The sequence below is a fragment of the Lepisma saccharinum genome, chromosome 3 (assembly GCF_977018435.1).
Source record: "Lepisma saccharinum chromosome 3, izLepSacc3.1, whole genome shotgun sequence".
Taxonomy (NCBI): domain Eukaryota; kingdom Metazoa; phylum Arthropoda; class Insecta; order Zygentoma; family Lepismatidae; genus Lepisma; species Lepisma saccharinum.
The window spans coordinates 35,405,375-35,432,221 of NC_139231.1; the positions used below are offsets into that span (position 1 = coordinate 35,405,375).

The window sequence follows — 26,847 nt, forward strand, 5'->3', positions numbered from 1 at the left end:
GAATTGTGAAGAGGTTTTCTTGGGCAATCAACCAGGTAATTTCCGGATAGGGTTTCCTAGCTTTCGAGAGCTTGGAACCTTATCCGGAAATTACCTGGTTGATTGCCTGCGAAAACCTCTTCATTATTTGCCACCAGAAAAGCTTCAAGAATTATTTCAGTACAGTAATTGCCTTGGGGCAATTCCATTGTGACGCGTGTGACACTCGGACAAATTTACATTCATTTTTTAATTGTTTTCTTAGCATCTTCAAATATATAACTCTTTCAATTCATCTAATTTCATTTTCCTTGATAAAAGTTATTTAATTTCAGAATATTCCTTCCTCCATCTCATTTTTCAGCTACAGAAAATATTTTTTTTTTGTAATTATGACAGTTGTGACACTTCCGAGACCTGACTTTAGGACTTTCTTCAGTCTTTCAGAAAATTGTGAAATATATGGGTTTACTGAAGCAATTTTATTTTATTTTCACAAAACAAACTTTAGTCGACATTTAGATGCTTTTAGTTTCTAAAAATGTTAGTACATACTTTTTTTATCAACTTTTTTTGCCTGTGATGGGTGTGACACCATGCACATTATTTACTTTGTAGGATTATGGAACAATATAAAGATTATGAAAATTATCATAAATAGATTCTTCAAACTAAGGTTTGTTTCAGAAATGAAGTAGGATACTTCAGAGCTTAAGATATATTATTATTATTATTATAATCTCAATAGGGTTATGAGCCTCCCTAATGGCCCAGTGGTAGCATCGTTACCTTGTAATAAAGGGGTCCTGGGTTCGATACCTGGTGGAGGCACATAGTGGTTCGGATCCCACTTTAAACTGTAGATCCAGTCCCAATTAGCCTTACTGTGCACAAAGTGGACTTAAACCACCAACTCAATCAATCAATAGGGTTACAATTAAGCCATACAATATTTCATTTAGAACAATATTAATACAAATAATGCCTTGATGCCCAATGTAATAAAAAATATACAAAAGCTACATCTAAGGAAAGGACACGGTGGCTCAGTCGGTAACGAGTCTGACTACCATGTTCAAGGTCCCGGGTTCGATCCCTGGCCGGTTCAAATCCAGGAACTTTTCTAACGTTAGAAGTGGTCCTGGTGCCCACCCAGCGTTGAATGACATGGGTACCTGGGGGAAACCCTGGGGGGTAAAGGCGGTCAGGGGCATGATGCTGATCACATCACCCCCACTCATGACTGGATCAAGAAAGTGTGGGGCGTTACCCCCACACCCCCTATACGCCTTCAGGGCGTGGTGCTAAGCACAGGGGAGCACTTTACCTCTACCTTTTTTACATCTAAGGAAAATGAGATGAATTTACATGAGTATGTTGAGTGTTATATAGCAGCAACTAAAATCAAGAAAGTTTGAGTGTTATACATATGTAAAAGAAATGAAAGTGTAAGGGTGTGTGGGTTTGGATATGAGAGTGTATGGAACTGCTGTTCAAAGGATAGGGATGAAAATTTTAAAACATATGTGTGTATGGGGGTGGGGGGTGGGGGATAATCACTGAAAATAATGTTAACTGTGAGTTAGAATTTATAGACATGTAAATGTAGAAGACAACAGAACTGCTCTTTGCTGCTACTGAGTTTGACCTTTGTCGAAACTGAAATTCAGTTTACCGCTGCTAGGTACGAGAAGAACCTCTGGCCAAATCTGCTTTTGTTAGGTTTGGCGATTACTAGGTGTCTATGTAAGGACGATCTGGTGTGTGTATTGTCCATAATATACACTGTACTAAATGCCTAAGTGTATATAAAGTTACTACACACACACACACTGTCTTTCCATTATCATTTGAAGTTGTTAAATACAATATGTGCCACCCTGTATGTCCGTAACAACAAATTCAACTGCAAATCATTTTTCAAATTTATATTTGGCAGCAGTTCAAGAAGGATTTCTGTTGGGGCACTAGTAGCTAGTGCATCTGTTACCAACCTTAATTTTTCCTTTTGACTTCTAGAATATAGTCAGCTACTTGTTCAAATTCAAGTAATTTCCCAAGACATGGTACCTACACATTTTGCCAAATTAATTTCCTAGGTATTTCCGAATCAATTTCCACATAATTCCATACTGTTTTAACTTGCTGTAACCTTTTTTGTAGTACATTATTTGAGTGGACATATGATAGTAATGGATTCCAGTTGTAAAAGGAATGCCATATTTTGTATTTCTTTTATGCACAAGCACTTGTGGTATCAAATTAGTTTACAAAGATGTGAATAATCCGTGTTCATGGTATTAATATTCTCTGACTTTTCCAAATTTTTGAATGTTGACTGTAATTCCAACTTTTCCTTGACCTTTTAAGTAATAAGTCAATTTCCCTGACATTTTTAGGATTCCCAGGTCAATGAGCCTCTGCAAGTGCCCTCATTCAGTTATAGTGTTAAAGAGAGAACAGGGGGATGTGGACACCACCCCATCAAATAAGAATAAAACTAGATAAGAAATGCTCTTTTTAGCCAAAAGATGCATTATTGTATGGTATGTTCTCTTTTTAGCCAAAAGATGCATTATTGTATGGTATGTTAAATATGATCCCCCACTTCTTCTGGGTAACCCAGGTTAATTTTCAACAGCATCTTCTAGGAATTGACCCAAAGGGGAATGAATGACTTGAATATGAAAATGTGTAATCTACACACAAACACATTTGGAAAAAGAGCAATAAAAAAATCAAGATGTGGTATTACATTCCTTAACAAGTCTTAGGCATTATCCTTGTCATCACAGGTATTTACTTCTTCCTAATTTGCAAATTGTCTGAGCATTTCACACTTTCAAAAAATACTATTACTTATTAAAGATGCACTTCAATGCTCTGCATAAGTAGTACTTTAAAAAAAAAAGTTATCCTAAGCAGGTTCTCACGTTTTTACACAAAACGTGTAAAATGATTCGTGCATCATTTATTCATGAAAGCCACTGATAATATTAACCAGTCAGCTTAATCACTTAATCAATTTAATATAGAAAGCTTCTACACCTTGTAGATGTAAATTCTTATCAAAGGCCAAAGGAACAGAGTAAGCACTGCAAAAAATTGTTCCAGCTTCTGGTGTCAGAAATAAATGGAACCAATACAAATGTTTAACATTTTCACCATCATCATCATCCTTCGCTGTTTCCTGCCTCTGGCTGGGTTGGCACAGAAGTCAAGCCTCTCCATTTTTCCTGGTCTTCCACCACTCCTCTCTTTCCATGGTCTTCCAATCTTGTCCTATTCTCCTAACACTCTCCACTATCTGCTCTTTCCACCGACGCCTTCGTCTCCCCCCTTGGCCTTATTCCCATTCCTTGTGCATGGTAAGCTCTTACTGGTAGTCTTTCTGCATCCATTCTCTTCATGTGTCCGAACCACCTCATCTGTGCCTGATCTATCCTGCCTGAAGCTTCACCACACCCACTGTCTGTCGGATCTCCTCATTCCTTATTCTATCCCTTCTAGTTTTTCCCAACATACTCCTTAAAAATTTCATCTCCACTGCCTGCATCTTTCTTTTGTCTCTCTCTGTCATTGTCCAAGTCTCTGCTCCATACATAATTATTGGCACATAGTATGTGTTATATATTACCTTCTTGCTTTTCATAGGTACATCCCTGTTCCATATTAATTTTCTAATTCTTTGATATAGTCCATCACCCATTAGTCCTCTTCTGTTTACCTCCTCATCTATTCTTCCACTTCTCTCAATTATGCTTCCTAGATATTTGAAGCTCTCCACTACCCTAAACTCTTCCGTGTCCATCTTTATTCTTGGTTCATTTCTGGCTCTGTTTCTTGTTGTTATTAGCACCTTGCTCTTTTCTGCACTGAATTTCATTCCTACTCTTCTGATTTCCTCATTCCAACTATTAAGCTGTCTCTCTACTTCTTCTTCCCTGTTCCCCCACATTACTAAGTCATCAGCAAACAACAGGGCCTTCATCTCTTCCTCTCCTATCTTCTTCCCCACCTCTTGGTTAATTGCATCCATTGTAATTACGAAGAGCAGTGGGGAAAGAACACTTTCCTGTTTCAGTCCATTACTTATACTGAACCACTCTGTTCTTCCCACTGGTGTCTTCACACAGCTCTGGTAGGCTTTGTATGTGCTCTGCACTCTACACACTATCTCTTCCTTGACTCCTTTCTCTCTTAGAGCCTTCCAAATCTTTGTTCTGTCCATGCTATCGCATGCCTTTTCTATATCTAGGAATTCCATAATCAAATCATTTCCTTACTCGGAGTGCCTTTCCTGCATTTGCCTTATGGTGAATGGCAGATCTACTGTTGATCTGCCTTTTCTAAATTCATACTGTTCCTCTCTCATGTTCAGCTCTGTTAGTTCCCTTATTCTTCTCTCTAATACTTTCTCATACACCTTTGCTGAGTGGCACATAAAACTCTGTAGTTTTTACATTCCTTTCTGTCCCCCTTCTTGAATATGGGAGCTATTAGTCCCTTTGTCCAATCTCTTGGCACTTGCCTCTCTTGTCACACTGTTTTCTACACTCTGTACAGTCACTGCACACCAATCACTCCTGTTCCTAGTATCATTTGCACTAGCACTTCATCTACTCCAGATGCTTTACCTCTCTTCATTCTCTTCAGAGCTTCATCCACTTTTTCCTCGCTCTTTTCTTTTTCCTTGATTTCTTTATGTTTATTTCCTTTTTTCACATTCAGCAATTTCTCGAAATGATTTCTCCACATTCTCCTTATTTCTTCATCCTCTTCTACAACATTCCCCTTTCATCCCTTAGCTTACAGCTATCTCCTCTTTCTCTTTTCCTTTCTCTCACTAATTCATACAATACTTTCTTGTTCTGATCTACATCTTCTTCTAGCACTTTTGACCATTCTTCCATCCACTTTCTTCTTTCCTCCTTTACTACTATTCTTGCCTCTTTCTTCTTTTCCATGTACTCTTTTCGTGCATTCTCTGATTTAACTTTAAACCATTTTCTAAATACATCATTTTCGTTTTTCACTGACTCTCTAGTTCTTTCATACCACAATGGTGTTTCTTTCTTCTTTCTTTTCTTGCTTGTCCTTCCACATACCTTTTCGGCTTCCTCTACTAATTCTGTTTTAAACCTTGTCCATTCTTTTCTACTGCTTTGGGTTCATCTCTTGGCACTTTTGTTAGCAATATTTCTTGATATTTCTGTTTTATCATCTTATCCTTCAATTTCCACACTCTTATTCTTACCTCTTGTTCCTCCCTTCTATCTTTTATTTTCCATCTCCTCACATCTCCTACTAGTAGCCTGTGGTCACTGTCTAACTTCTCACTGGGTATTCCTTTAATGTTGTTCATTAACTTCTTTACTTCCTTGTTTACCAATATATAATCTATTACAGACTTTTGTTCATTATTCCAACTGTATCTTGTAGTCTTATGGCTGTCATATTTCTTCTTAAATCAGCTATTACCTACTAACAGTCCGTTTCTCTTACAAAAGTCCAGTATCCTCCTTCCCTCCTCATTCCTTTGTCCCCATCCGTCTGCTCCAAGTACTTCCGTATACCCTTTCCTGTCTCTTCCCACTTGTGCATTAAAATCACCCATCACAATTTGCCATTACTTTCCTATGTGTTCTTCCAAGTCTTCTCTCTCCTTCCTTGTACATCCTGTTTGTGAAGCATACACCTGAATTATTTCTATTACTTTGCCGTTTACATTCATTTTTAGTTTCATAATTCTGTCATTTACCCTTTCTATTTCCTCATTTATTTCACTTCTGACTACAAATCCAACCCTACTTCGTCTTCCCTCTTCAGTCCCTGCCCAGTACAGTTTATATATCGTCTTTCCTCAATTTCATTTCTCTTCTTCCTTTCCATTTCATTTCGCTCATTCCAAACATACTGATCCTTATTCTCTCCGTTAAATCCACAATTTCTTCAGTCCTTCCTGTCAGTGTTCCAATATTCAATGTCCCTATTCGTAGCCCGTGTCGTCTCCAATTTCCAGTCTGGCTTGATTCTTTCTTATCTCGAATTGTTTATGTTTTCGGCTATCGGCTAATTGGGCCTGTCACAGCCTACACCTGAGAGTGGGGCTGCCACCTGTGGATTCTCAGGTATACCTTTGTTTTCTGTCAGGGTTCCAACTCCCTTAGCCTTTCTGGATCCCTCCAGGCCCACAAGGCAGTGTGGGCAAACACTTTTATGGTGATGTTTATTTGCCATGACACAAGGCTGTCGGTGGGTATCTGTGGTATTTGCTGAGTATGCCTATGCCACTGGACACCCTCCACACCCTGATAGCCTTGCTGCCTCGGTCCAGTACTGCTTATTTGGGTTTCCCCTTATTCGCAGCTCCCCCTCACTATCCGCCACCTGTGACCCATCCAGTAGCTAAGGTTTGCACTTTACCTAAGTTTATTTTGCAATATTTTATGTAAATTCAGTTGTTATTCCAGAACATGGGTATGACAATGTTTATACTAATTTTAATTTTCTCTCTAAAACTAGGGGGGCTCCATTATCTTAGCATTTTCACTGTAACAGGGTCTGTTGGGATTTTCATAGAAAGAAACTCCAGATGCTGATGATTGATATAAACAGAAAACTTTTCATAAGCATACAGTGTTTTACAGTGCTCTTTATTACATGGAGAAATGGAAATTAACTATTATTATTCATGTAAAAAATCATATCTTGATAAGTTGCCATTACCTACCTGCCTGCTAACTGGTTGGAAGTATTGTTCATACAATCCAGCATCATACTCGCTCATTTTGATCTCCCTCAACCGCTCTTTGAAAGCTTTCTCAGCCATCTCCCTTGCTGCTTTCTTCACATGCTCTGGTACTGCATCCTTCTCTTCTTGGCTCACCTACGAAAGAATTCATACATTATACTCACTAATTTACATTAATTATTAGCAGTGGCAAACATATAGTACAAGTAATGAGAGCACTATTAAAATGTTATTTCATGTACTTAATAATGATGTTGATTGCCTTATTTAGTTTATATTGCAGTCGATTTCACAAACTTTTACAGCCGCAAACACCCTCAGCAGCCCATTGGCAAGCACCACAGCCTCTGTTTGCAGCTACAACATGAGGTACCAATGCTCCTGAAGACTCTTATGTCGAAGGGTGAAATGTTGGTGAAGTTATGGTCCCAACCCGCAAATAAAAGCTCTGCTTCTTGGCTTCTCGAAAATAGCCAAGCCAAGCAGAAAGCAGACACTGGGGAGGGCTGGAATTTGCAGAACAGCTGGCTGTTGTCCGCCTCACTCATAAGCACAACATGAAAAAAGTTACAGAGCCCTCCTTTCCTTTTTAAAACAGAAAATATTATTTCACTGTTCTGTTCTTACCTGGTATACGGTATGTCCTCCATCTAGTCGGAATGGTCCACCTTTGCCTCCAAGCCCAGCTGTATCCCTTCCCCCCGTTCCTCCAGCCCATGTATTGCCACCAACATGAGGAGCTCCGGTTTCATCAATCTTTCCAAATTTTGGTTCGGATACATCTTTTCCACTAGGTTGTTCGATAGTCACCTGGAGGTCTCTTGTAGCTGAAATCAAACAAATAATACTGACTGTGCGCACAATAATCAATTCTTAGTTTTAACGCATGGAGAAGTAGGCCATGATAGTTAGTTATCGTATTGATATTTTAACAAAAAATTTAGGACAAGCAAGGTATTAGGCTGCAATGTAACGTTTTGCTTGTTAAGGCCTTGTTGTGACACTTCCTCTCATTGTTCAAAGTTTTTGAGTTACTAGATACTTCTGAATTAGCAGATTCTCAATATCTGACAAACATAAATATGAACTTCTGAAATTCAAGAACACTTTTTATACAACTACGTTGCAATTAAAAATATATGCATGCTATTCAAATACAACATACTTGAATCTATCATTCTTTGCCACTCTTCAAAAGATTGCTGTAGTGTTGCTGTTGCAGTTTCCCAAAGTCTTATGCAGCCTCCTGCATCTACAGACACTAAACCACCATTGCTGGTCTCGGCTATGTGAACAGGGATTTCTGAAGTGCTGTACAGCCACGATGTGTATGGCGAAACAAAGGCAGGTCTGAAATACATGGAAGTATTGAGCATTCAGTCTATAAAGTTTAGAAGTGCACATAGGAGGAAGCTCAAGGATCAAAGGGGTTGTTTATCTAGGTTCAGGATTATTGGTAGAATTGTTGATAATTTTACTTATCTGATAGTTCTATAAATAATTTCTAATTGAGCGCATAATTCTCCCTCCTGTTATGTAATGTCTATAATAGGGTTAACCCAATAATGGAAAGTATCAGTTCCAATTTAATCACCAATATGGGTTGACACTTTTCTGGAGTTCCATGTGTCACAGTCTGCAAAAATGTCATGTGATACTTTTCTGGAGTTCCATGTGTCACAGTCTGCAAAAATGTCATGTGACACTTTTCTGGAGTCCCATGTGTCATAGTCTGCAAAAATATCATGTGACACTGGAGTTCCATGTATCACAGCTGCAAAAATATCATATGAGACTTTTCTGGAGTCCCATGTGTCACAGTCTGCAAAAATGTCATGTGACACTTTTCTGGAATCCCATGTGTAACAGTCTGCAAAAGTATCATGTGACACTGGAGTGCAAAAATGTCATGTGACACTTTTCTGAGGTCTCATGTGCAGTGGCGGCTCATGCTACTTATTGTTAGGAGGGCTACATAAAAAAAAAAAACCTTAACTATTTGAAGATGAACTCCATGCGGCGGTCTTTCATTGAATTATTATTCATTTTTACTTGTACGATCTACCATTCAGAACACCAGATTATATAACTTACTACCAGAAAACAAATAACTCTTTGAATCGATTCGAAAACTTAAACAATCACGCACTTACTGACAAGCGAAACGGACGCGTTACATGGCTGGCCACTGTTTCTCTCGGTAATCAAATGTTTATGCGCGGTGTCCGCCGTCGTAGCTTTCTATTTCTACCACTTGGCAGCGCCACCATACATTGGGCTGCATTGAATTTAGACCGCTTTTTAGTATTGACAAGGGCCTAGCTGGGAGGGAAGTGGAAGCAGTGCTTACGTTAGAGTTAACATGGAGATGTACTGGCAGTATCCGAGGAGGAAGCGGCTTCATATACCAGTTTGCCACTTGTCGCACGCCAAGTGAATTTGAAAGCTCCACACAGCGCAATGGGACACAGTTAGATAGCGGAAGTATAAATATTTAATTTTTGCACTAATGGCAACAAAATATAATTTGTTTGGGGGGGCTGCAGCCCCCCTTCATCTGCCGCCACTGCCCATATGTGTCAGTCTGCAAAAATACCATGTGATACTTTCCTGCACCTTAAATATCCAGTAAATTATGCAAAATGTGTAATATCCATCAGGGATGTCTGAACTTATTTTGAAGTGGGGGGGGGGGGGGCAGGTCTGTGCTTATCCTTCCAGCGACACCATTGAATGTACATTTCTGACAAACAAATAGATTATCTTAAAATTTTACAATCAACCGAGACGAATGCTCTGATGGTACAGTTTCAGATTCCTTGTTTCTATCCTTCCTCCAGGTACGTATATTCTAGGCTAGCTAGGCTATCTCTGAAGCCAAGACTAAATACAGAAAATAATCGACTAGCAAATGTGACTGATGTTTCTCTTCCAAGTAATGACCGTCAGGGAAAATGAAAGTAGATGGAGATGGGCTCCTCTCCTTTAAAGCTACCACAAGGCTTCATCGGTTAAATTGTTCCCGACCAGCGCCTGGAGGCGATACATGACGTATTTGTAGTGGCTTACAAACCCAAGCGTGGACAGGGAAGTCTTCATTTTATAACGGATGTAAAACCTTACAGCGATGCCAATTCGCTAACCAGCATGGGATTATTCTCAGAAGAGGGAAATTTTTAAACGGAACTACAATTACAGGAATGGGAAAAGCTGGCAAAGTAACAGGGATTTTTTCCCCTCTGGGCCAACAGCGAGAGTGCTGACCTTCAACCAACCATGCTTTACAATGGTGACAAACCCCTCGGTTGATTTATTTATGACCGGGGGGGATAGAGCCTGACCGCGTTGAAGGAAGTTGAAGAAAATTACGTACCTTTACCTTACTGCGCGGATTTTATTTAGTGTATTGAGTGAGTGACATAGGCCTATACGTTTTGAATGATCTGTGCTGCGTAGTGTAGTGAATCAACGAGTGACATAAATTGCTGCTTCAAAGACAGAAAAGAAAGGGGTTTTTGCATCGCATTGTAACTGGCGATGAGAAGTGGATCCATTACGAGAACCCGAAATGAAAAAAGGCCTGGGTGAAGCCAGGTGAACTAGGTCCATCACAACCGAAACGAGATATTCACTGTGCAAAGGTTATGCTGTGCATATGGTGGGATATGAAAGGTGTGGTGTACTATGAGCTGCTGCAACCGGGTGAAACTATTAATGGAGAGCGTTATCGACGACAATTAATGCGTTTGAAGCAAGCTCTGGCCAGGAAACGACCAGAATGGGAGAACAGACATGATAAACTTATTTTTCAACATGATAACGCTCGCCCACATGTCGCAAAACCGGTCAAAACCTATTTAGAAAATGTCGGATGGGAAGTTTTACCCCACCCGCCGTATTCACCAGACGTTGCTCCTTCGGACTACTACTTGTTCGATTGCATGAATAACGATTTGATTGGACAGCGGTTCACTTCTTTAGAAGATATCGAAAAATGGGTCTCTGACTGGATCGCTTCAAAGGATGAGGACTTCTTTCGCCACGGAATCCGTAACTTGCCTGACAGATGGGCGAAAGTGGAGGCTCGCGATGGACAATATTTTTCTTAAGGTATTTATGTCTTTTGTGTTTGAACTACAGCTTCAATGTGTGTGTAACAACCACACAAATTAATTCCTAGACCAAATAAGATACGACTTTTAAATTACAATGTCACATTACTTCCCTGGCGGATCCAGAAATTACAGGTGGGAGGGGCAAATTTCAGTAGTGTGCCTCACCTCATCAAGAATAATTTCTAACCTACACTTGAACTGTTTTATATGAATAATATATCATACTCTAAACAGCAATCAATTGATCCAGAGATTATAGTATTGTTTTGCATGCAAAGATAGGGAGGGACCCAGTAGATAGTTTTATTAATTTGGTTTATTTTACTTCGCTTTTCTGTCACTTTTAGCTAATCAAGAAGATGAGCAGGAGTGATAATATGATGAAATTGATGACGGAACCCTCACAAAGGACACTCATGCCCAGGTCAGGAATCGAAAGCAGGATCCCTAGTAGATGGTCATTAGTGTATGTTATCATAATTCCTGCTATTGCCACCTTAAAGTGGTCGATTAGATATGAGGAAAAAACTGAATCAACAAATAAAACAAAAACCTATTCTCTCAAGGGTTTCTGATTCGATCCTCCCTTTAACGCATATTGCACATTCGGATACTCTTAAGTGCAGTTCCGATTAGCGTGCCTTGAACACAAAGATGACTTAATCAAACTTTAAAAAATAGTATCTAGCCTGTTAAGCTTGGTGATAAAAGACAGAATATTTGAGTCTTCAAAAATATTCGGCATAATATATTCAAAAGCCTGGTAGTTGGAAGAAGCAATCGCCCCTATCGCCTCCCCCCGTGGATCTGAACCTGCATCACTTCAAAATCCAAGAAAGTGAACGGAAAAGAGCCTTGCATTCGAACATCATGATATGAAGAGATAGCCCAGGTTTTGAATCCAGCATACGCCACTGCCTTCCTCCTATCATCCTCTCCACTCTGGGTCAACATTACAATATGTCAATATAACATTATACATAATAGTACAAACAAGTAGCGATAAATAAATTAACCAGGCAATCCAAAGTAGGTGATTCGTACACTCCAAAGCTTTCAGCATTAAAACTCAAAAGAGCAGCGAACTGATGGTACATCGAGACCATGCTTGTCTGTCTATAATGTATCTTCTTCTGTAAATTAGTAAAGAAAACGTAAGAAGAGCAGTAAAACTTACCAGTCTTTTGATTCTATATCAGGCAACCTTGTAGTCGGTGTACTTTCTGCAAATGATTTACAGGTACACATGCACAGTTATATCGCTTGGCACGGAAGGAAATCCAAACTCATCACTGCACTAAAACACACCTTCTGCAGTTATTCTACTCTGAACAATAACTGTGTCATCTGACCAAGTCTAAATTTGGAAAGGGAAGGGGAGATTAGCCTAGACTTGAATTTCCAAGAATTTACAACGTGCACCGCACCTTTTCTCATGGCCGATGACCTTTTTAACAGCAAGGGACCCTTAAAGAAAGCTCGTGTACGGAAAGTGCACCGGAAGATTTAAAGTTAAGCTGTCCTCTGCCCCCCTTCCCCAGTGTATCATTATATTCGAGTGCACTTGCAGGTACAAAATCTGTCAGACTTCAAAGCAAAATTGGAAATAGAAGGAGCGACTTCCTACTGAGATACTTGATTTGCAGAGACCTGACTGCGATTCTTATCTGCTTTTAAGATTTTTATGTCACGTACTTCTTGCTGTTAGCCTTCTTGCTGTTAACGGAAATGCACATTCACATATCTAGTGCAATTCTTTTTTCAAATATTCTTCAAAACCAAGATAAGTTGAAATGGATATAGTCTCATTTTTAGGGCATGACGGAGGGAGGTGGGGGGGGAGGAAATCACAAATACAATCTTGCCCCTCCTCTGTGGTTTCTTCACATCAAGCAATACTGAAATCACTTGTGTTGTGGGTAGAGGCGGAACAGCCAAGGGAGGAACTTTTGTTTCTTGGCCATTTAGATTTATTAAAATTTATTTTGTGGTTTTAAACGTCATGTTCAGGGTCGATAGTTCAGTTTTTAGACCTCAGAGAGAGATAGCATAATTTATTCTTATGTTCACGTAAAGTAAAAAAGTAAAGTTTTATCCTGTGCTTTGCACCACGCCATGAAGGCATACAGGGGGTGTGGAGTTAGGGCCCCCACACCTTCTTGATCATGGCTGAAGGTGGTGGTGATGTGATCAGCACCATGCCCCTGGCCACTTTAACCCCCGGAGTATCTGGGTGGGCGCAGGATCTGCTTGAACAGGTGGAAAAAATCCCGGTTCTTTCCCGCCGGGATCGAATTCGGGTCTCTCGCATGGTAGTTAGACACCCTAATGAGTGAGCTACTGCAGCTTTTCTTATGTTCACGTGTGATTTATTTTTTTAAAGTTTGTTTACCCTTGCATATGCCATGAAGGCACATTTAGGGGATGTGTGGGGTAGGGCCTCACAAATTCTCGGCCTTGGAGGTTATTGATCAGCACACCGCTCTGGCTGCATCCCTCCCTGTCCCCAGGGTTGCCCCCAGGTATCAATTAATTTTAGGGTCTGTGAGCCTACGTTTATTTAGATAGTGCAAAATATTTTTCCAATTTTTTCCAAAACGAAACTTAAGTTGGAGAAAATATAGTCTCATTTTTAGCATGGGACTGGTGGTGGGGAGGGGAAATACTATCTCCCCCCTCGATGATGAGTTGGGGGGCAGGTCGCCCCCCCCCCTGCCCCCCAGTTCCGACGTCCCTGATTTCCATTATTTTATAACAACATTATGAGGAGAATGGATTTTACGATTAAATGAATATTTTCTGTGAAATTATGAAAGTTTTAAAGCAAAACTTCTGCAGATTGCTATGATATAGTTCCAATGGAAAAGTTACATATTAAAATTTATAAATATTATGAACTACTTTTAATTATAATTTTCAAGTATAGGTATCAGTGGGAATGTGTAAGAATACTGGCAGTGGTATTGTCTCAGCTCTAGTAGTATAAAGATCGAATTTGTGTACCATGGTTTTGTAAAGTAAGTTTCTACATGTGCAGTTCTTTTCCTAAAGCAAAACTCATTGCGTTCACCATGATACATACATTAGTAAAGGGTGTGAATGAACTAGTCAGGATTCTCACAAAATGTGTTTCATTTAATACTGGATGAGCAGAATATCAAGTATCAGTTTTCATTAATTTTATATCAGTACCTTAACAGTATCAACTAAAATTTCCCACTAGTCTGTCTCAAGTATGTACTGTGCTAACATTTAGAGGAATATAGATGCTTGACTTGAATAAAAATGTTCCATCAAACAAAATAGAATCAAAGTAATTACATGTGAGATAACAGGGAGGTTACTCTAGGACCATGATAAAATTCAAGTATAATTCCCCGTTTTCAAGGCAAACTGTCCAAAAATTTAAGGGTACAAGCAGATGTTTTCTCTATTTCAACCTTACGTATTACCAGAGTCGTAGCTAGAGATATCTGCGCCCGGGGCGAGAATAAATTTCGGTGCGCCCCTACACTTGCCTTGTTGAACTTCTACCATTGTTTTTTTGAAGGGAGGGGTAGAAGCATTTGTTGTTGTGCCTTACTTAAATAATGCTGTTCATTCAAATTGACGTTTCATTTATGCTAATAATTGTAGCAATTGTATGTAATTGTAGCAATTACAACTACCGAGTTGTTTGTATGTATACACGTATTCTTCTGAATCAAGGATCATTATTGACCTCTCGGTGTGCGATGATAAAAAATCCTAGAAATTAAACTAATCCATGCAAAAAAGAAAATATATCTTACCATATGTATAGCATAGGTAGCAGAAGAATCTCTAAGAAAGATCATTAATGTAATGTTTTTTAAAATACATGAAACTCTTTCAAATACCCTGCAAAGTAATTGTACAAACTAGCTAAAATCATTCAGTATTAATGTAATGTTTATAAAGTAAAACCTATTTACACTGCAAAATGTTATACTGATGAGCTGAAATCAACAACAATAAAAACAAAAACTACAATCAGTACATGATTATTTGACAATTCTCTTGTCCGAACATACTAGCAACAGTTTCACTCTTCTTGCCTTTCAAGCAGCAAAGTCATTAATAACATCATCGAACACAAGTGATTGAACTCTGTACTTCTCAACAGACAAAATATCCAGGTTAGTCAGCTTTTCTTGACTCAAGGAAGAACGCAAGTAATTCCTTATAAGATTTAGTTTACTAAAACTCCTTTCACAAGATGCAATAGATGAAGGTAGAGTTAAAAATAGTTTCAATGCAGTGACAACATTTGGGTACAACTCAATACACGATATTTTATGAATGAATGAGAGAGCAGCAAGTGATGACAATTCTGACAAGCATTCCAAGTAAAAGTCTTTAAAAAATGCTTGCGCATGATGTTTAAAGAACAACAGTTCATGAAGTAACTCACTTCCGTCGATATCTTTGGGGTAGGTATAATAAAGCCAGATCAAAGACTCCGTTTCTAAATGTTTCTTCTGACATAACTGCCATATTGCTTGGAATAATTACGGAAAAGTACTCCAAAACTCCTTTCATTAGCTTGAATCGATCGCCTATTTGTGACAAAATTGAATCCAATGCACAAAATAAGCTCTTCCTAATTTTTTGTTCTTCATTTATGGCTACACTTTCATCTTCTGCAACTTCATCGAAAAACTTGGTTTTCTTTTTGGGACCGCTGTTCTCTACTTGCAATGTTCATATCATCGCAGATCTGTTTGCTTTTCTCAAAAGCGTTTGTCACAATTGTTTCCCGATTGGCAGACAGAAAGCTTTGCAGTCCCTGTAACAGACTTTTCTTGTAGCCGTAGGTTAATGTCGTTAATAGCTCAAAGGATATCAGCCAAGCAGAATAAGAACACAAGAAAGTTAAACTTCTTAAGGCTGTGTAGCAAGCATTTGGCACCGTGTACTGTTTCGGGCGACTCTTTTGAGTCGTGTGGTTTCTATTTCCGGCGCTGAAGAATCTTCGTTAGCGTCTGTGGATTCAACATTTTTCTTGAAAAACTTCGATAAAATCGTTGCACTTCTAATGTCCTCTTTCTCTCTTATCTTCTTTCTTTTCCGGTTTTGAGCCCCAGAAAGTTTCTTGGAAGACATCACTTATAATAATCACACAATTTCGGATACACACAGCTTCATCAAAAGCACGTTGACTATACAATAGTCCTTGCAAAGTGAGTGTATAGTTCGTAGTAGCTACATCTAAACTAGAATAGCATGAGTGCTTTTGTGAAGTTATGAGAGCATCAATTCTGATTCCCTTTTGCCCAGTCGCTGCCTTTTGTTTCGCAAATTTTGTTTATAGTAATGCTCTGAATAGGTCATTGTCGCATATGAGAACACAGCCACTACTAACAAAGATCAAAGACATCCGAGTATTGTTGTGTCTCGATGCTAAGCAGCATAGACTTTTATTTATTATTGTTGTTCTAAGTGACGTCCTGTACAACATTTAGCTATTTGAAAGCTGCCTGGAAAGATCATTGAAAAAGCCAAAAAACCATCACGACGTATTATTTTAAATGAAATAGCTTTTTTGAAGAGATATTAGGAAAATTTAGTACAGTTGTTACGACATGCAGACTGCAGATTACACCAATAGTATTTTTACAACTGTATACACTATTGGAACTATTCACTAAGAAGTTGTAAAACACATCCTCACTAACAAACAAATAATATATATATATATATATATATATATATATATAAATTGGATATTTATTTATTTTCTTTTATTTGTTTAAAAGAAGAGCTTGTAATGCGAGTGCAGTGAGCAAAAAAATCAAATCAATATCTTTGCAAATTGGCACACACACACACAACAATATAAGAGAATCTATGTGATTCCAATCCTATCCAAAAATTCTATTCTAATTCAATTCAATTAAACGGTATACCTATATTTAAATATAAATATTTAATTTAAGGTCCGGAGTTTACATTTGCCATTCCACATATTCAGGCTCGAAATACTGCTATAAACAAAAGTCACAATTGTTACGGGATATACTAATCTAACAAAAAGATCTTAATTTATAAGGATTTCTAATTCAAATTTACCTAATCAACTTCAAGATATCTTATCTTGCAATAATCTTCCGTCTGTCTAACAGATTGTTCTGCAAATTACACTAACAAAGTAAACAGATTGAATTCTGTTTTATTTTCCATGCAGTTTCGTTTCCTTCCTCAATACAAATAAGAGCTAAACTGTGAAGAACTTACCAGAGGGCATTTATAAATATGTATCAATTGAATGGGATTTGGATTAATAAAAGTTGCAATTTTTCACATACGCAGAGAAACATTCATGCAGAATGCATGCATAATTCACGCATAATTTCTGGAATTCAAGGAATTCCCAGTGAGTAGCCACCCTGGATAATGACTAATAGAGCAAAACTATATCATTTCTAACAAAACAGAGCAGCTAAATCAGTATGTGGTCAAACAATGTGACAGAAACAAGAATGACATAATAATTCATAATAAACCTTAATATTAATATGTAAACTTACTCTGGAATTTTTATGAATCTAAGTTTTTGAGAGATGAGGTCCGTAACTTCAAGATAACCGGAAATTCCAGATTTCAACTTTTTATTAGAAGCTACTTCTTCAGGAACTTTCCAACTTGGTATTGCTTTCACTACCTGCAACATAACAATATATTTTACCATTTTACATAAAATGTCAGTTTTATATGCATGCACCAGATAAAAAGGTAAAGACCTCAAGCACCCCAACAATACATAATACATGCTATAGCTAAAGTTACACCTAAAATGCTACAGAATTTACAGACTTTTTGTATATTTATTAGCAGTGATAAAAATCAACTGATACACCATCAGTGTCATCCAATGTAAGTATATGTGTGTATTAGTTTAAGGGTAAAATTGCCGATAATTTTATGAATCATACCCATACATGAAGAGGAGGAAAGAATAAAGACAGTGTATCCAAATCAGCTGATAGAAATGGTATGTTATAAGAAAATATCAGTTTGAATTTATTAACTGATACCAGCCAATCCTTTTCTGGAGTTTTGGTATTTCATAGGGTCCACAAAAGTGCTATGCAACACTTTCACAGAATCTAATTATCCTGGAAATTATGCAAAATAAGAAATTTCCATATATTTTACACACATATTAAATTAAAAAATAGATTTTGTGAATAAATGACATATAATATTCAGATATATATTTTTATTATGTATTTATTATTATTATTATGTATATATTAATATTAAGATGTAACCCTTGAGTATTTTAAAGCAAAAATCTGCTAAATTGATACATATAACTGCATGGGAATACTCACAAATTAATATTAATATTTTCAACAACTTTTAATTGTTATTATTTTCGAGTATCAATATCAGTCCTAAAAATAATGATGATAACTTACCTGGCCAGAATCCCTCAAGATGATAAGATTTTGCCCCCCATCTACAGCTGGATGATGTTTTTCTTCATACAGTCCATCATCTGATGGTTGCCGTGGCCATTTATAAACATAGTTCTCACTCCTTTCAAGATCAGGAAATCCAACAATCACTGTGGCGAATGTATCAGAGGTCACCATCAAGCGATTAGGTGCATTGATTTGCTCTCGGATTGCAGAACTCAGAACTGATTTGCTCAAATCTCCTGAATCGCTTTTCAGAACATGACTCACAAGAACCCTTTCCACTCCTCCGCACGTTTCTTCAATAACATATAAAACGTTTGGACAGGGATCCTTGCTATTTGACTTCTCTAACAGATGTTTCCTAGAAAACAAAGTTGAAACATATGAGTTATTCTCAGTTACGATAAAAAAAGTTGTGTTTATCATAAAGTTACTTCATTGAGGGATATAGCTAATATCTCATTAAAATAAGTCATCATGGTCCAGTCAGAGATGGGAGACCCAGGTTATATTCCCATGGTAGGTGATTTCAGGTGGGAATTTTGCCAGCAATGTCCCCACATAGAGTGGCTCTGGGGTTTACTCAGCCTCTAATAAATGGGTGGATGCCTGGGGGCAAAAGCAGCTGGAGCATCGTGTTGATCAAACATCAACAAATAGATGAGATTCTGAATGCATGTAGCCCTAACTCCCTCTCTCTGACTATCTGGACTGGAGTCTGTAACTTTTTCTTTCAAACAGCTAACCCAATTGTCTTTACGATGCAGAGTAAACATCATATTTAAGCTTCCCTCTTACCATAGTAGTAACGCAATCACATTCTAATCGAAGGATCCCGAATTCAATCCTCAGTCAAAGCACATTGACCAAAGTTTCAGGTCCAACTTCAAAATGTACATGCAGGCCTGATTAGCCTATCTCACCAGGAATCAAACCGACAGCTCTGGCATACTGTGCCATTGCTCTATTAACTACAGACAATTCCATGCAGGTTAAACAACAAGAGTGAAAAATCAGGTGAAATCAGACCTGGCTTGGTAGTTCAGTTTGTAGAGCAATATCACAGTATGCCAGAATCCTGGTTTGCCTGCATTTTTAGCTGAAATATGTAGTACAACTCCTGTGTGTGCCAAATAGTATGGTAAACAAACTCAATATTGATTTCACATCTCCTGCAGGGAATTAAATATGGGACTGGTCCCAGTAAAAGCAAAGCTAAACATTGTAACATTTCTTCATGTAGTAACTACAATGTTAATCAATTTGCAATTTTTAAAAAAGTTGCATTTCTATAAAATGTAGCTGAGAAGTGACTCATTAAGCAAAATTCACAGGATATGTGGACTTTGTAAAATAACAACCTGAACCAATAATATTTAAACAAAACCAACAATGAAATCAATGAAGTTTAAAAAATTTGAATGTCTTAAGTTGAGATCATTGAAAAAATAACTATTACATAAAGTGTGACAAAATTTGTTGCAAGTATCATAGCGAAAGTTCAACATTTGACAACTTGTACAATGAAAAAGTAGTGCTTTTCCATGAAAAAAGTATTTGAGTAAATCTATTTTTCTTTATTAGTAAATTTATATCAGTTCTAGTTTAGTGAATAAAACATGGTAGAATGTGTACTTACTTGTTATTAGTATCTTCTAGCAGCCACTTATCTTGTGCAACAAGTTGTACTGAATTTAAGTTGAATGGAAGAGTCAAGGTATATGCTGTCCATGTCTCAAAGTTAATTACTTCTAGTTTGTCGCCTTTCACTTCATAGAGCACCTGGCAATTGAGAAGAAGCATGTAATTTTATAAATAAAATTTATACTGCTAAGAGAAAAAAAAATTCAAACAGAGACTAAAATTTAGAATGTAAATTAATTTACACAAAATCATTCCATGGTGTTGATTTAGAAACATGCATACACAATAGATGAAAATGTGCAACTTGTGGATGAAAATAATAATAGAGAAATTTGAATTTAAATTATGCAACTGTGCTTTTGGATATCTGGTTATTTGCTGAATGTTTATGCTTATTGTTGTTTCAAAGCTTATTATTTGAAATTTGTTACACTTGTTCAACCCTATCCCCATTTTTTTCCCCCTGAAGAAGCGACATGTATCAAGGTGGAGAATTTTTTTAATATTTTGTGTCACTCTTTTTTGGAACCTATTACTTTCAAAGGGCTCCCACATAGCCAAGTGGTAAGACCTCTCGCCTTTGGTGCGAGCGATCCTGGGTTCGATTCCTGGTGTGAGCTCCCAAAAGTTCAGTGTTGACCCAGCATTGTGATGACAATTGGGAAGCTACTTGAAAAGAAGAAGTAGCGGGCTCCGGTCACAAAGGCCAGAAAACAGTGGTGATGGAATCCAATGCGCTGACCACGCGTCACCCTATGAAAAGCCACTCTGGTAGGCCCTGGCCCTTCGAGGGCTGTTGCACCATGGAGTTTAAATTTCAAAGGCCTCCCAAAGGTAGTGAATCTGAAAGTAATAGACTCCAAATAAGAAAAAGGAGCACAAATATAAAAAGCTTTCTTCACCTTGATACTCAAACCATGTTTACTGTGTCCCATGGTGAATATGTGTATAACATTGAAATGTCAAGAAGATAAACTTACTTACTTACTCCTTGGCTCTACGGCCCTCTGAGAGCCTTGGCCTCCTTCAGGATCTTCGCCCATTCTTCTCTATCTTCTGCTCTCCTCCTCCAGTTTCTAACTTTCAGCTCCTTCAAATCCCTCTCTACGTCCTCCAACCATCTCGTTCTACGTCTTCCTACTTTTCTCCTTCCTCCAGGTCTACCATCCAACACTTGTTTTAACAATCTGTCTTCATCCATCCTTATCATATGCTCTAGTCTTCTTCGTCTAATATCTGCTAATATGTTCAAGTCTTTGTATAAATCATACATTTCCTGGTTCGTTCTTATTCTCCAGTATCCATTCTCTACCACTGGTCCATATACTCGTTGTAATATCTTCCTTTATCACATATTTAAAATCATCATGTCACTTTCTGTTAGGGACCATGTCTCACTCCCATACGTCACTATTGCCTTTATCATAGTCTTATATATTTCTATTTTAACTTTTTTGCTGATTGCTCTAGACATAAAAATGTGTCTTAGACTATAGTAACATCTATTACCTGCTACGAGTCTTGTATTGATTTCTTCTTTTATTTCATTTTTTGCTTTTATCAAGGAGCCCAGGTATTATTTGAAGCTATTAACCTCTTCAAACTGCATATTATTTATGTTTAATATCTGTCTCCTGGGGATACTTTTTGTGACTCTAATGTATTTAGTATTTTGTTGATTTATCAGTAGTCCTGCTGTTTGCGCTGCTTCTTGTATTTGTGTGGTTACTTCTTCAATTGCTTTCACTGACCATCTGAGTATCACAATGTCATCAGCATAAGCCCGATACTGTCTTGTTCTATTTAATATAGTTCCATTGGGATTTGTTTCTATGTTTCTTATTACTTTTTCAAAACTAAATTAAACAGAATAGTTGAAAAGCCGTCCCCTTGCTTTAAACCTTTTCTGACCTGAAATGCTTCAGACATGTGTCCTTGTATTTTTACTTTGCTAGTGGAATTGTCTAACGCCATTTTAATCAAATCCAATAATTTGTTAGGAATGCCAAACTCTTTTAAGGTTTTATATAAAAACTTTTCTATCCACTGAATCATAAGCTTGTTTAAAATCTATAAATGGTAAGTGCAGGTCAAGGTTAAATTCAAAAAAAATTTCACATATGGTTAACATAAAAATGCTGTTCATTGTGGATTGTCCTTTTCTAAAACCACATTGGTAGTCCTGTAATATTTCTTCTGCGTATGGCACCAGTCTTCCATATAATATATTTGTAAATACTTTATAACATATATTTAACAGCGATACTCCCCTATAATTACTACATTGCAGCTTATCTCCTTTTTTATGAATTGGGCAGATAATTGATGTATTCCAATCCTTTGGAATTCTCTCTGATTTCCATATGGCTTGTATCAGTTTACATATTTCCTCTCTCAATTTCATGTCTCCATTTTTTTATCAATTCCACACTTATCCCATCTTCACCTGGCGATTTATTTTTCTTTAATCTGTCAATGCTTATTTGTATCTCACCACTTGTTGGGAGATCACTCTGTAGCTCTGGCCCTTGGTAAATAATTTCTTCTTCATCCCTCTGCTCATTACTACTCCTATTCAAGAGTTCCTCAAAATACTGCTTCCATCTTTCCTTAATCTCAGTTTCATTTCCTATTAAAACATTGTCTCTCCCTCTGCACATTGAGGTTCTTGGTTGGAAACCTGCTCGCAGTTCTCTAGTTATACTGTACATTTTTCCTATCTCATTTTGACTGGTTGCTTCTTCTTGACTGTTTGCTTCTTTTTCCGTTCATAAGAGTTCTTCTTCATTTTGCATGAATTCTTTGCTTCTCTTAATTTGATTTTGTATTCTACTACTGTCCTCCGTGTCCTCTTTTTCCATCACTTTTGATCTAGCTTTCTTTTTCTCCTCTATTTTTTGGAGACATTCCTCATCAAACCACTCGTTTCTTTCTCTTCTTCCTTCATATCCTTTCTGCTGACTTTCCAAGTATATCTTTGATGTTTTTCCACTTACACTCACAATTCCATCCTCAGTTCCATCCATTTGTTCTTTTTTTTTTAATTGAATTGTTGTTTTAAGTCAACTTTATGCACAGAAAGGCTAATCGGGACTGAACCTACAGTTTAAAGTGGGATTCGAACCTCTGTGCAATTAAAGTGGGATTCGAACCTCTGTGCAATGTGCTTCCACCGGGAATCAAACCCGGAACCCCTTGATTGCAAGGCGACAACCTTACCGCTACGCCATCGGGGACGCCCTCGTCCATTTGTTCCAATTGTCTTTCCTTCTTTTCTGTGTAACATCTTTGAAGTTCTTGTTTATATATCTTATTTATTTCCCTCTCCTTCAGTTTCCTTGCACAGTAGTTATTTTGTCTTATTTCCTGCGCATTTCTATATCTTGATATTCTTTGTCGATATTTAACTTGAACCAGAAGAACCACAATCAAGAAGATGAAACTTGTATTTAATCCATTAATTTACACTTTTTATTTTGAAAAATATATTAAAACTTAAATAAAAATAAAAGTAGCATGAAAATTAACTACAAAAAAGACTATAAGTTTTCCAGAACTTACTCCCCAATTGTTCTCCATGAAGTCCGTTTTCAACTTCCATTTCTTGTTGGCGGTTTGGTGGAATGTACGTGACAGTTTGCTGGCAGCTTGTTCAAGAACAGAGCTCAAACACACTTGGCTCAATTCTCCAGCTGCTGTGTCCACCACAAGCAATTTGTTACTCTGAAATCAGTTTAGAAGGAAACAGTAATTAATTGAAATGCTTTGTGCAATGCTGTACTACGTAACATTTTTCAGCACAGTAGTACTACCATACGTACAGTTGTGGATCTTCCTGGATCGTAATAATCCCAATGATTTTCTATAGAATCATTACAAACCAGTCCATGTCTGTGCCTGCACATAGGAGGCTATTTCTTTTTTCACAAAGCAAACAATTTTCTCCCTTATAAATTTGGTCACAGCAGACACCCCCCCCCCCCCCAAAGCTAGGAAAAGCATCCCTCCACCTACTTCATTTCCTTGTTGATCCATACAAGCATCCTTCCCCCCAACTTATCCTCAAACTCGATCAAGCATCCTGACATCTAGAATTCTCCACTTCACACACTGCTTATACATGTACGAGGTGTGGCTAGAAAAAAACTGGATTGATGTTGCTGTCGACAAACGACAAGCACGTCAAGGTCAAGGGTGCATGGGTGTATAACGTGATATCCTGCCTATCGACTGTGTGATTTTCCAGGGTACGCAGCGCTCAGTTCCGCTGTAGCTTGTGGACGAAGTGAACCGTACATCTTTGCTCCATCGGAAAAATGTTAAGTGTGAAAGTGGAACACCATATCAATTTGAAGTTTCTTATGAAACTCTGAAAATCCGCCACAGAAACTTATGGTTTGTTGAAGGAAGTATACGGAGATGAGTGATTATCACACATGCAAGTGTTTGGTTTGGTTTGAGTTGGTGTTTTAAGTCCACTTTATGCACAGTAAGGCTAATCGGGACTGGACCTACAGTTTAAAGTGGGATCCGAACCACTTGTGCTTCCAGCAGGAATCGAGCCCGGGACCCCTTGTTTACAAGGCAATGACACTACCACTGCGCCATCGGGGAGGCCCTACACGCAAGTGTTTGAGTGGTTTCAAAGGTTTAAAGAGGAATGAGAAGTGATCGCGGACGACTCACATCCTGGATGGCCTTGCACTTCAAAAACGGAATCAAACATTGCAAATGTCGGTGAATTGATTCGAAAGGATCGTCCTTGAGTATTCGAGCTATTGCAAAATAACCAACATTATTAAATTACGGTGCTGACGACCCTTCGTGAGCGAGTAAGAAGACAACAACCTGATTTGTGGAAAAGCAAGTCATGAATTCTTCATCACGGCAATGCTTCTGTCCACACGGCATTGACAGTCAAGGCTTTTTTGGCCAAGCATGGGATCCCAGTGTTAGAACATCCACCCTATTCACCGGATATCACTCTGTGTGACTTTTTTTATTCCCAAAGGTCAAATCAGCACTGAAAGGAACCAGATTTACCACCGTAGAATCTGTGAAAACAAAAGCGATGGAGGTCATGAACATGGTTTCAGAAAATGATTTCCAGCACTGCTTCCAGAAATGGAAGATTCGTATGGAGTGGTGTATCAATAGTGCAGGGGAGTACTTTGAAGGGGATAATGTTCGTATTGTACGAAATAACCAATAAAAGATTTTGTAGCAACAGTCCGGTTTTTTTCTAGCCACAACTCATATATACAAGTACCAATTTCATGAATAAAACAAGTATTACTTTTTGAGTATGTACGTATGTATGAATCACTGGGGTTTTCATCCCTGATGACATGAATTTCTCCTTTCTGTACAGAAAATTAGTTGTAAAAATGATAAGAATTGGCAAAATTTGGACACGTTTTGCAATTTAAAATAAATGTACATAAAAAAAACAACTTTTTATTGCAGATTTATACCCTGTCCCAGATAACTGTGAAGTAGGGCTACACATAGCTGCAGAGGAGGAGGAGAGAAATCAAGTGGTGAAAGTGCAGCGTTGCCAACCGTACGGTCATTAGCGGAAATTTCATGGCATGTACCGTCCAGACCTTGGTCGGTACGCTAAATGCAAAGCTTGTCAAAATTTGCACTTGCTGTTTTATCCCTCCTACATTCAAATGTTGACTGTGAACGTGTTTTCAGTAAACATAATCTGATAAAATTGAAGAACAGGAACCTCTTTCCTACATCGACCATTAATTGGTGTATGCTTGTTACTTAGTGCATCGACAGTGACTGTACATTCATGAACTATGATTTGTGTTGACTTTATACACAGACTAAGCCTACAGTTTAAAGTGGGATCCGAATCAATGTGCCATGTACCTCCACTCGGTATTGAAACCGGGACCCTTTTATTACAAGGTGATGACATTACCTCTACAAATTAAGAGAACTGAATCAGCTTGTTTGGTAAGTCGGTCTTTTTCCTTTTGTGTTGTTGTTTATAGAGGCAGTAGCAGCTATGTTTGGTGCCAAAACTGGGACGCAAGGACAGTTTACTTTTTCTTGGCAGACAAGCCACCATACTGGTATATTTACCATTTCACTTTGAGTGCTAATTTATTGTATTTTTTTTATTTTGTTCAGATACGATTGTTTGCGCATGTGCCTCATTCATTAAGGACAATACATGGCAAATTAGAAATTTTAAGTCAAGTGATTACAACCACAAATTACCCGATTCGAGGACATTTAGGTGATCTCAATTTCGATTCCTCCCATCTAAAATACGCCACTAGTCAGTCTGTTACGTTATTAGGATGCCGTTTGTCAACATCTTTGACTATATATCATGTTTCCTTCAAGATTAACTAGCATATAATGCTGTACAAGCCAATAATTAAATGCTAAAATATATAATCAACATTGAAAAACAGGTGCGTATGTGTGTAAATATGTGGGCTATCCAGAAAGTAACTTACGTTTTGGTGGAGTGGGGGCAAGGGGTGGGGCTAATGCTGCCATTTTGGTGTCAGAGCGTCCCCTCACTCAGTACATATCCAGCTGTGGTAGCGTGCGGTTCGTGTTGCTTCTCCTGTGTTCACTGTGAATGTTTAAAATGTGTGCTGCAATCGAAAATCCCCCGAGTTGTGAAGTGCGGTCAGTGATTAGATTTTTGTTGGCGAAAAACCACAAACCGATTGAAATTCATCAGCAACTTTGCAAGGTGTACGGAAACGACATAATGAGTGAAATGGGAGTGAGCCAGTGTTGCAATATGTTTAAAAATGGCTGCACTAATGTGCACGAAGTGGCCGACCGAGCATTGTGACTGATGAACTGGTGGCGAAAATCAATGCAAAGATGTGTGAAAACCGCCACTTCACAATATGGAGCTCTCGCTTGAGTT

General features: G+C 38.0%; 1 protein-coding gene across 1 annotated transcript in view; it reads right to left on the reverse strand.

Annotated features, from left to right (window-relative positions):
• Positions 1-26,847, reverse strand: part of LOC145984974 (von Willebrand factor A domain-containing protein 8-like) — a 443,428-nt gene that overhangs the window by 42,493 nt on the left and 374,088 nt on the right. The window contains exons 23-29 of the mRNA XM_083118428.1: positions 23,499-23,660; positions 19,933-20,075; positions 18,291-18,654; positions 17,397-17,530; positions 7,899-8,083; positions 7,361-7,560; positions 6,713-6,868 (exon numbers count right to left, since the gene is read on the reverse strand). Of these exons, the coding sequence (XP_082974554.1) occupies positions 6,713-6,868; positions 7,361-7,560; positions 7,899-8,083; positions 17,397-17,530; positions 18,291-18,654; positions 19,933-20,075; positions 23,499-23,660 (1,344 nt within the window). The remainder of the gene's footprint in view (positions 1-6,712; positions 6,869-7,360; positions 7,561-7,898; positions 8,084-17,396; positions 17,531-18,290; positions 18,655-19,932; positions 20,076-23,498; positions 23,661-26,847) is intronic.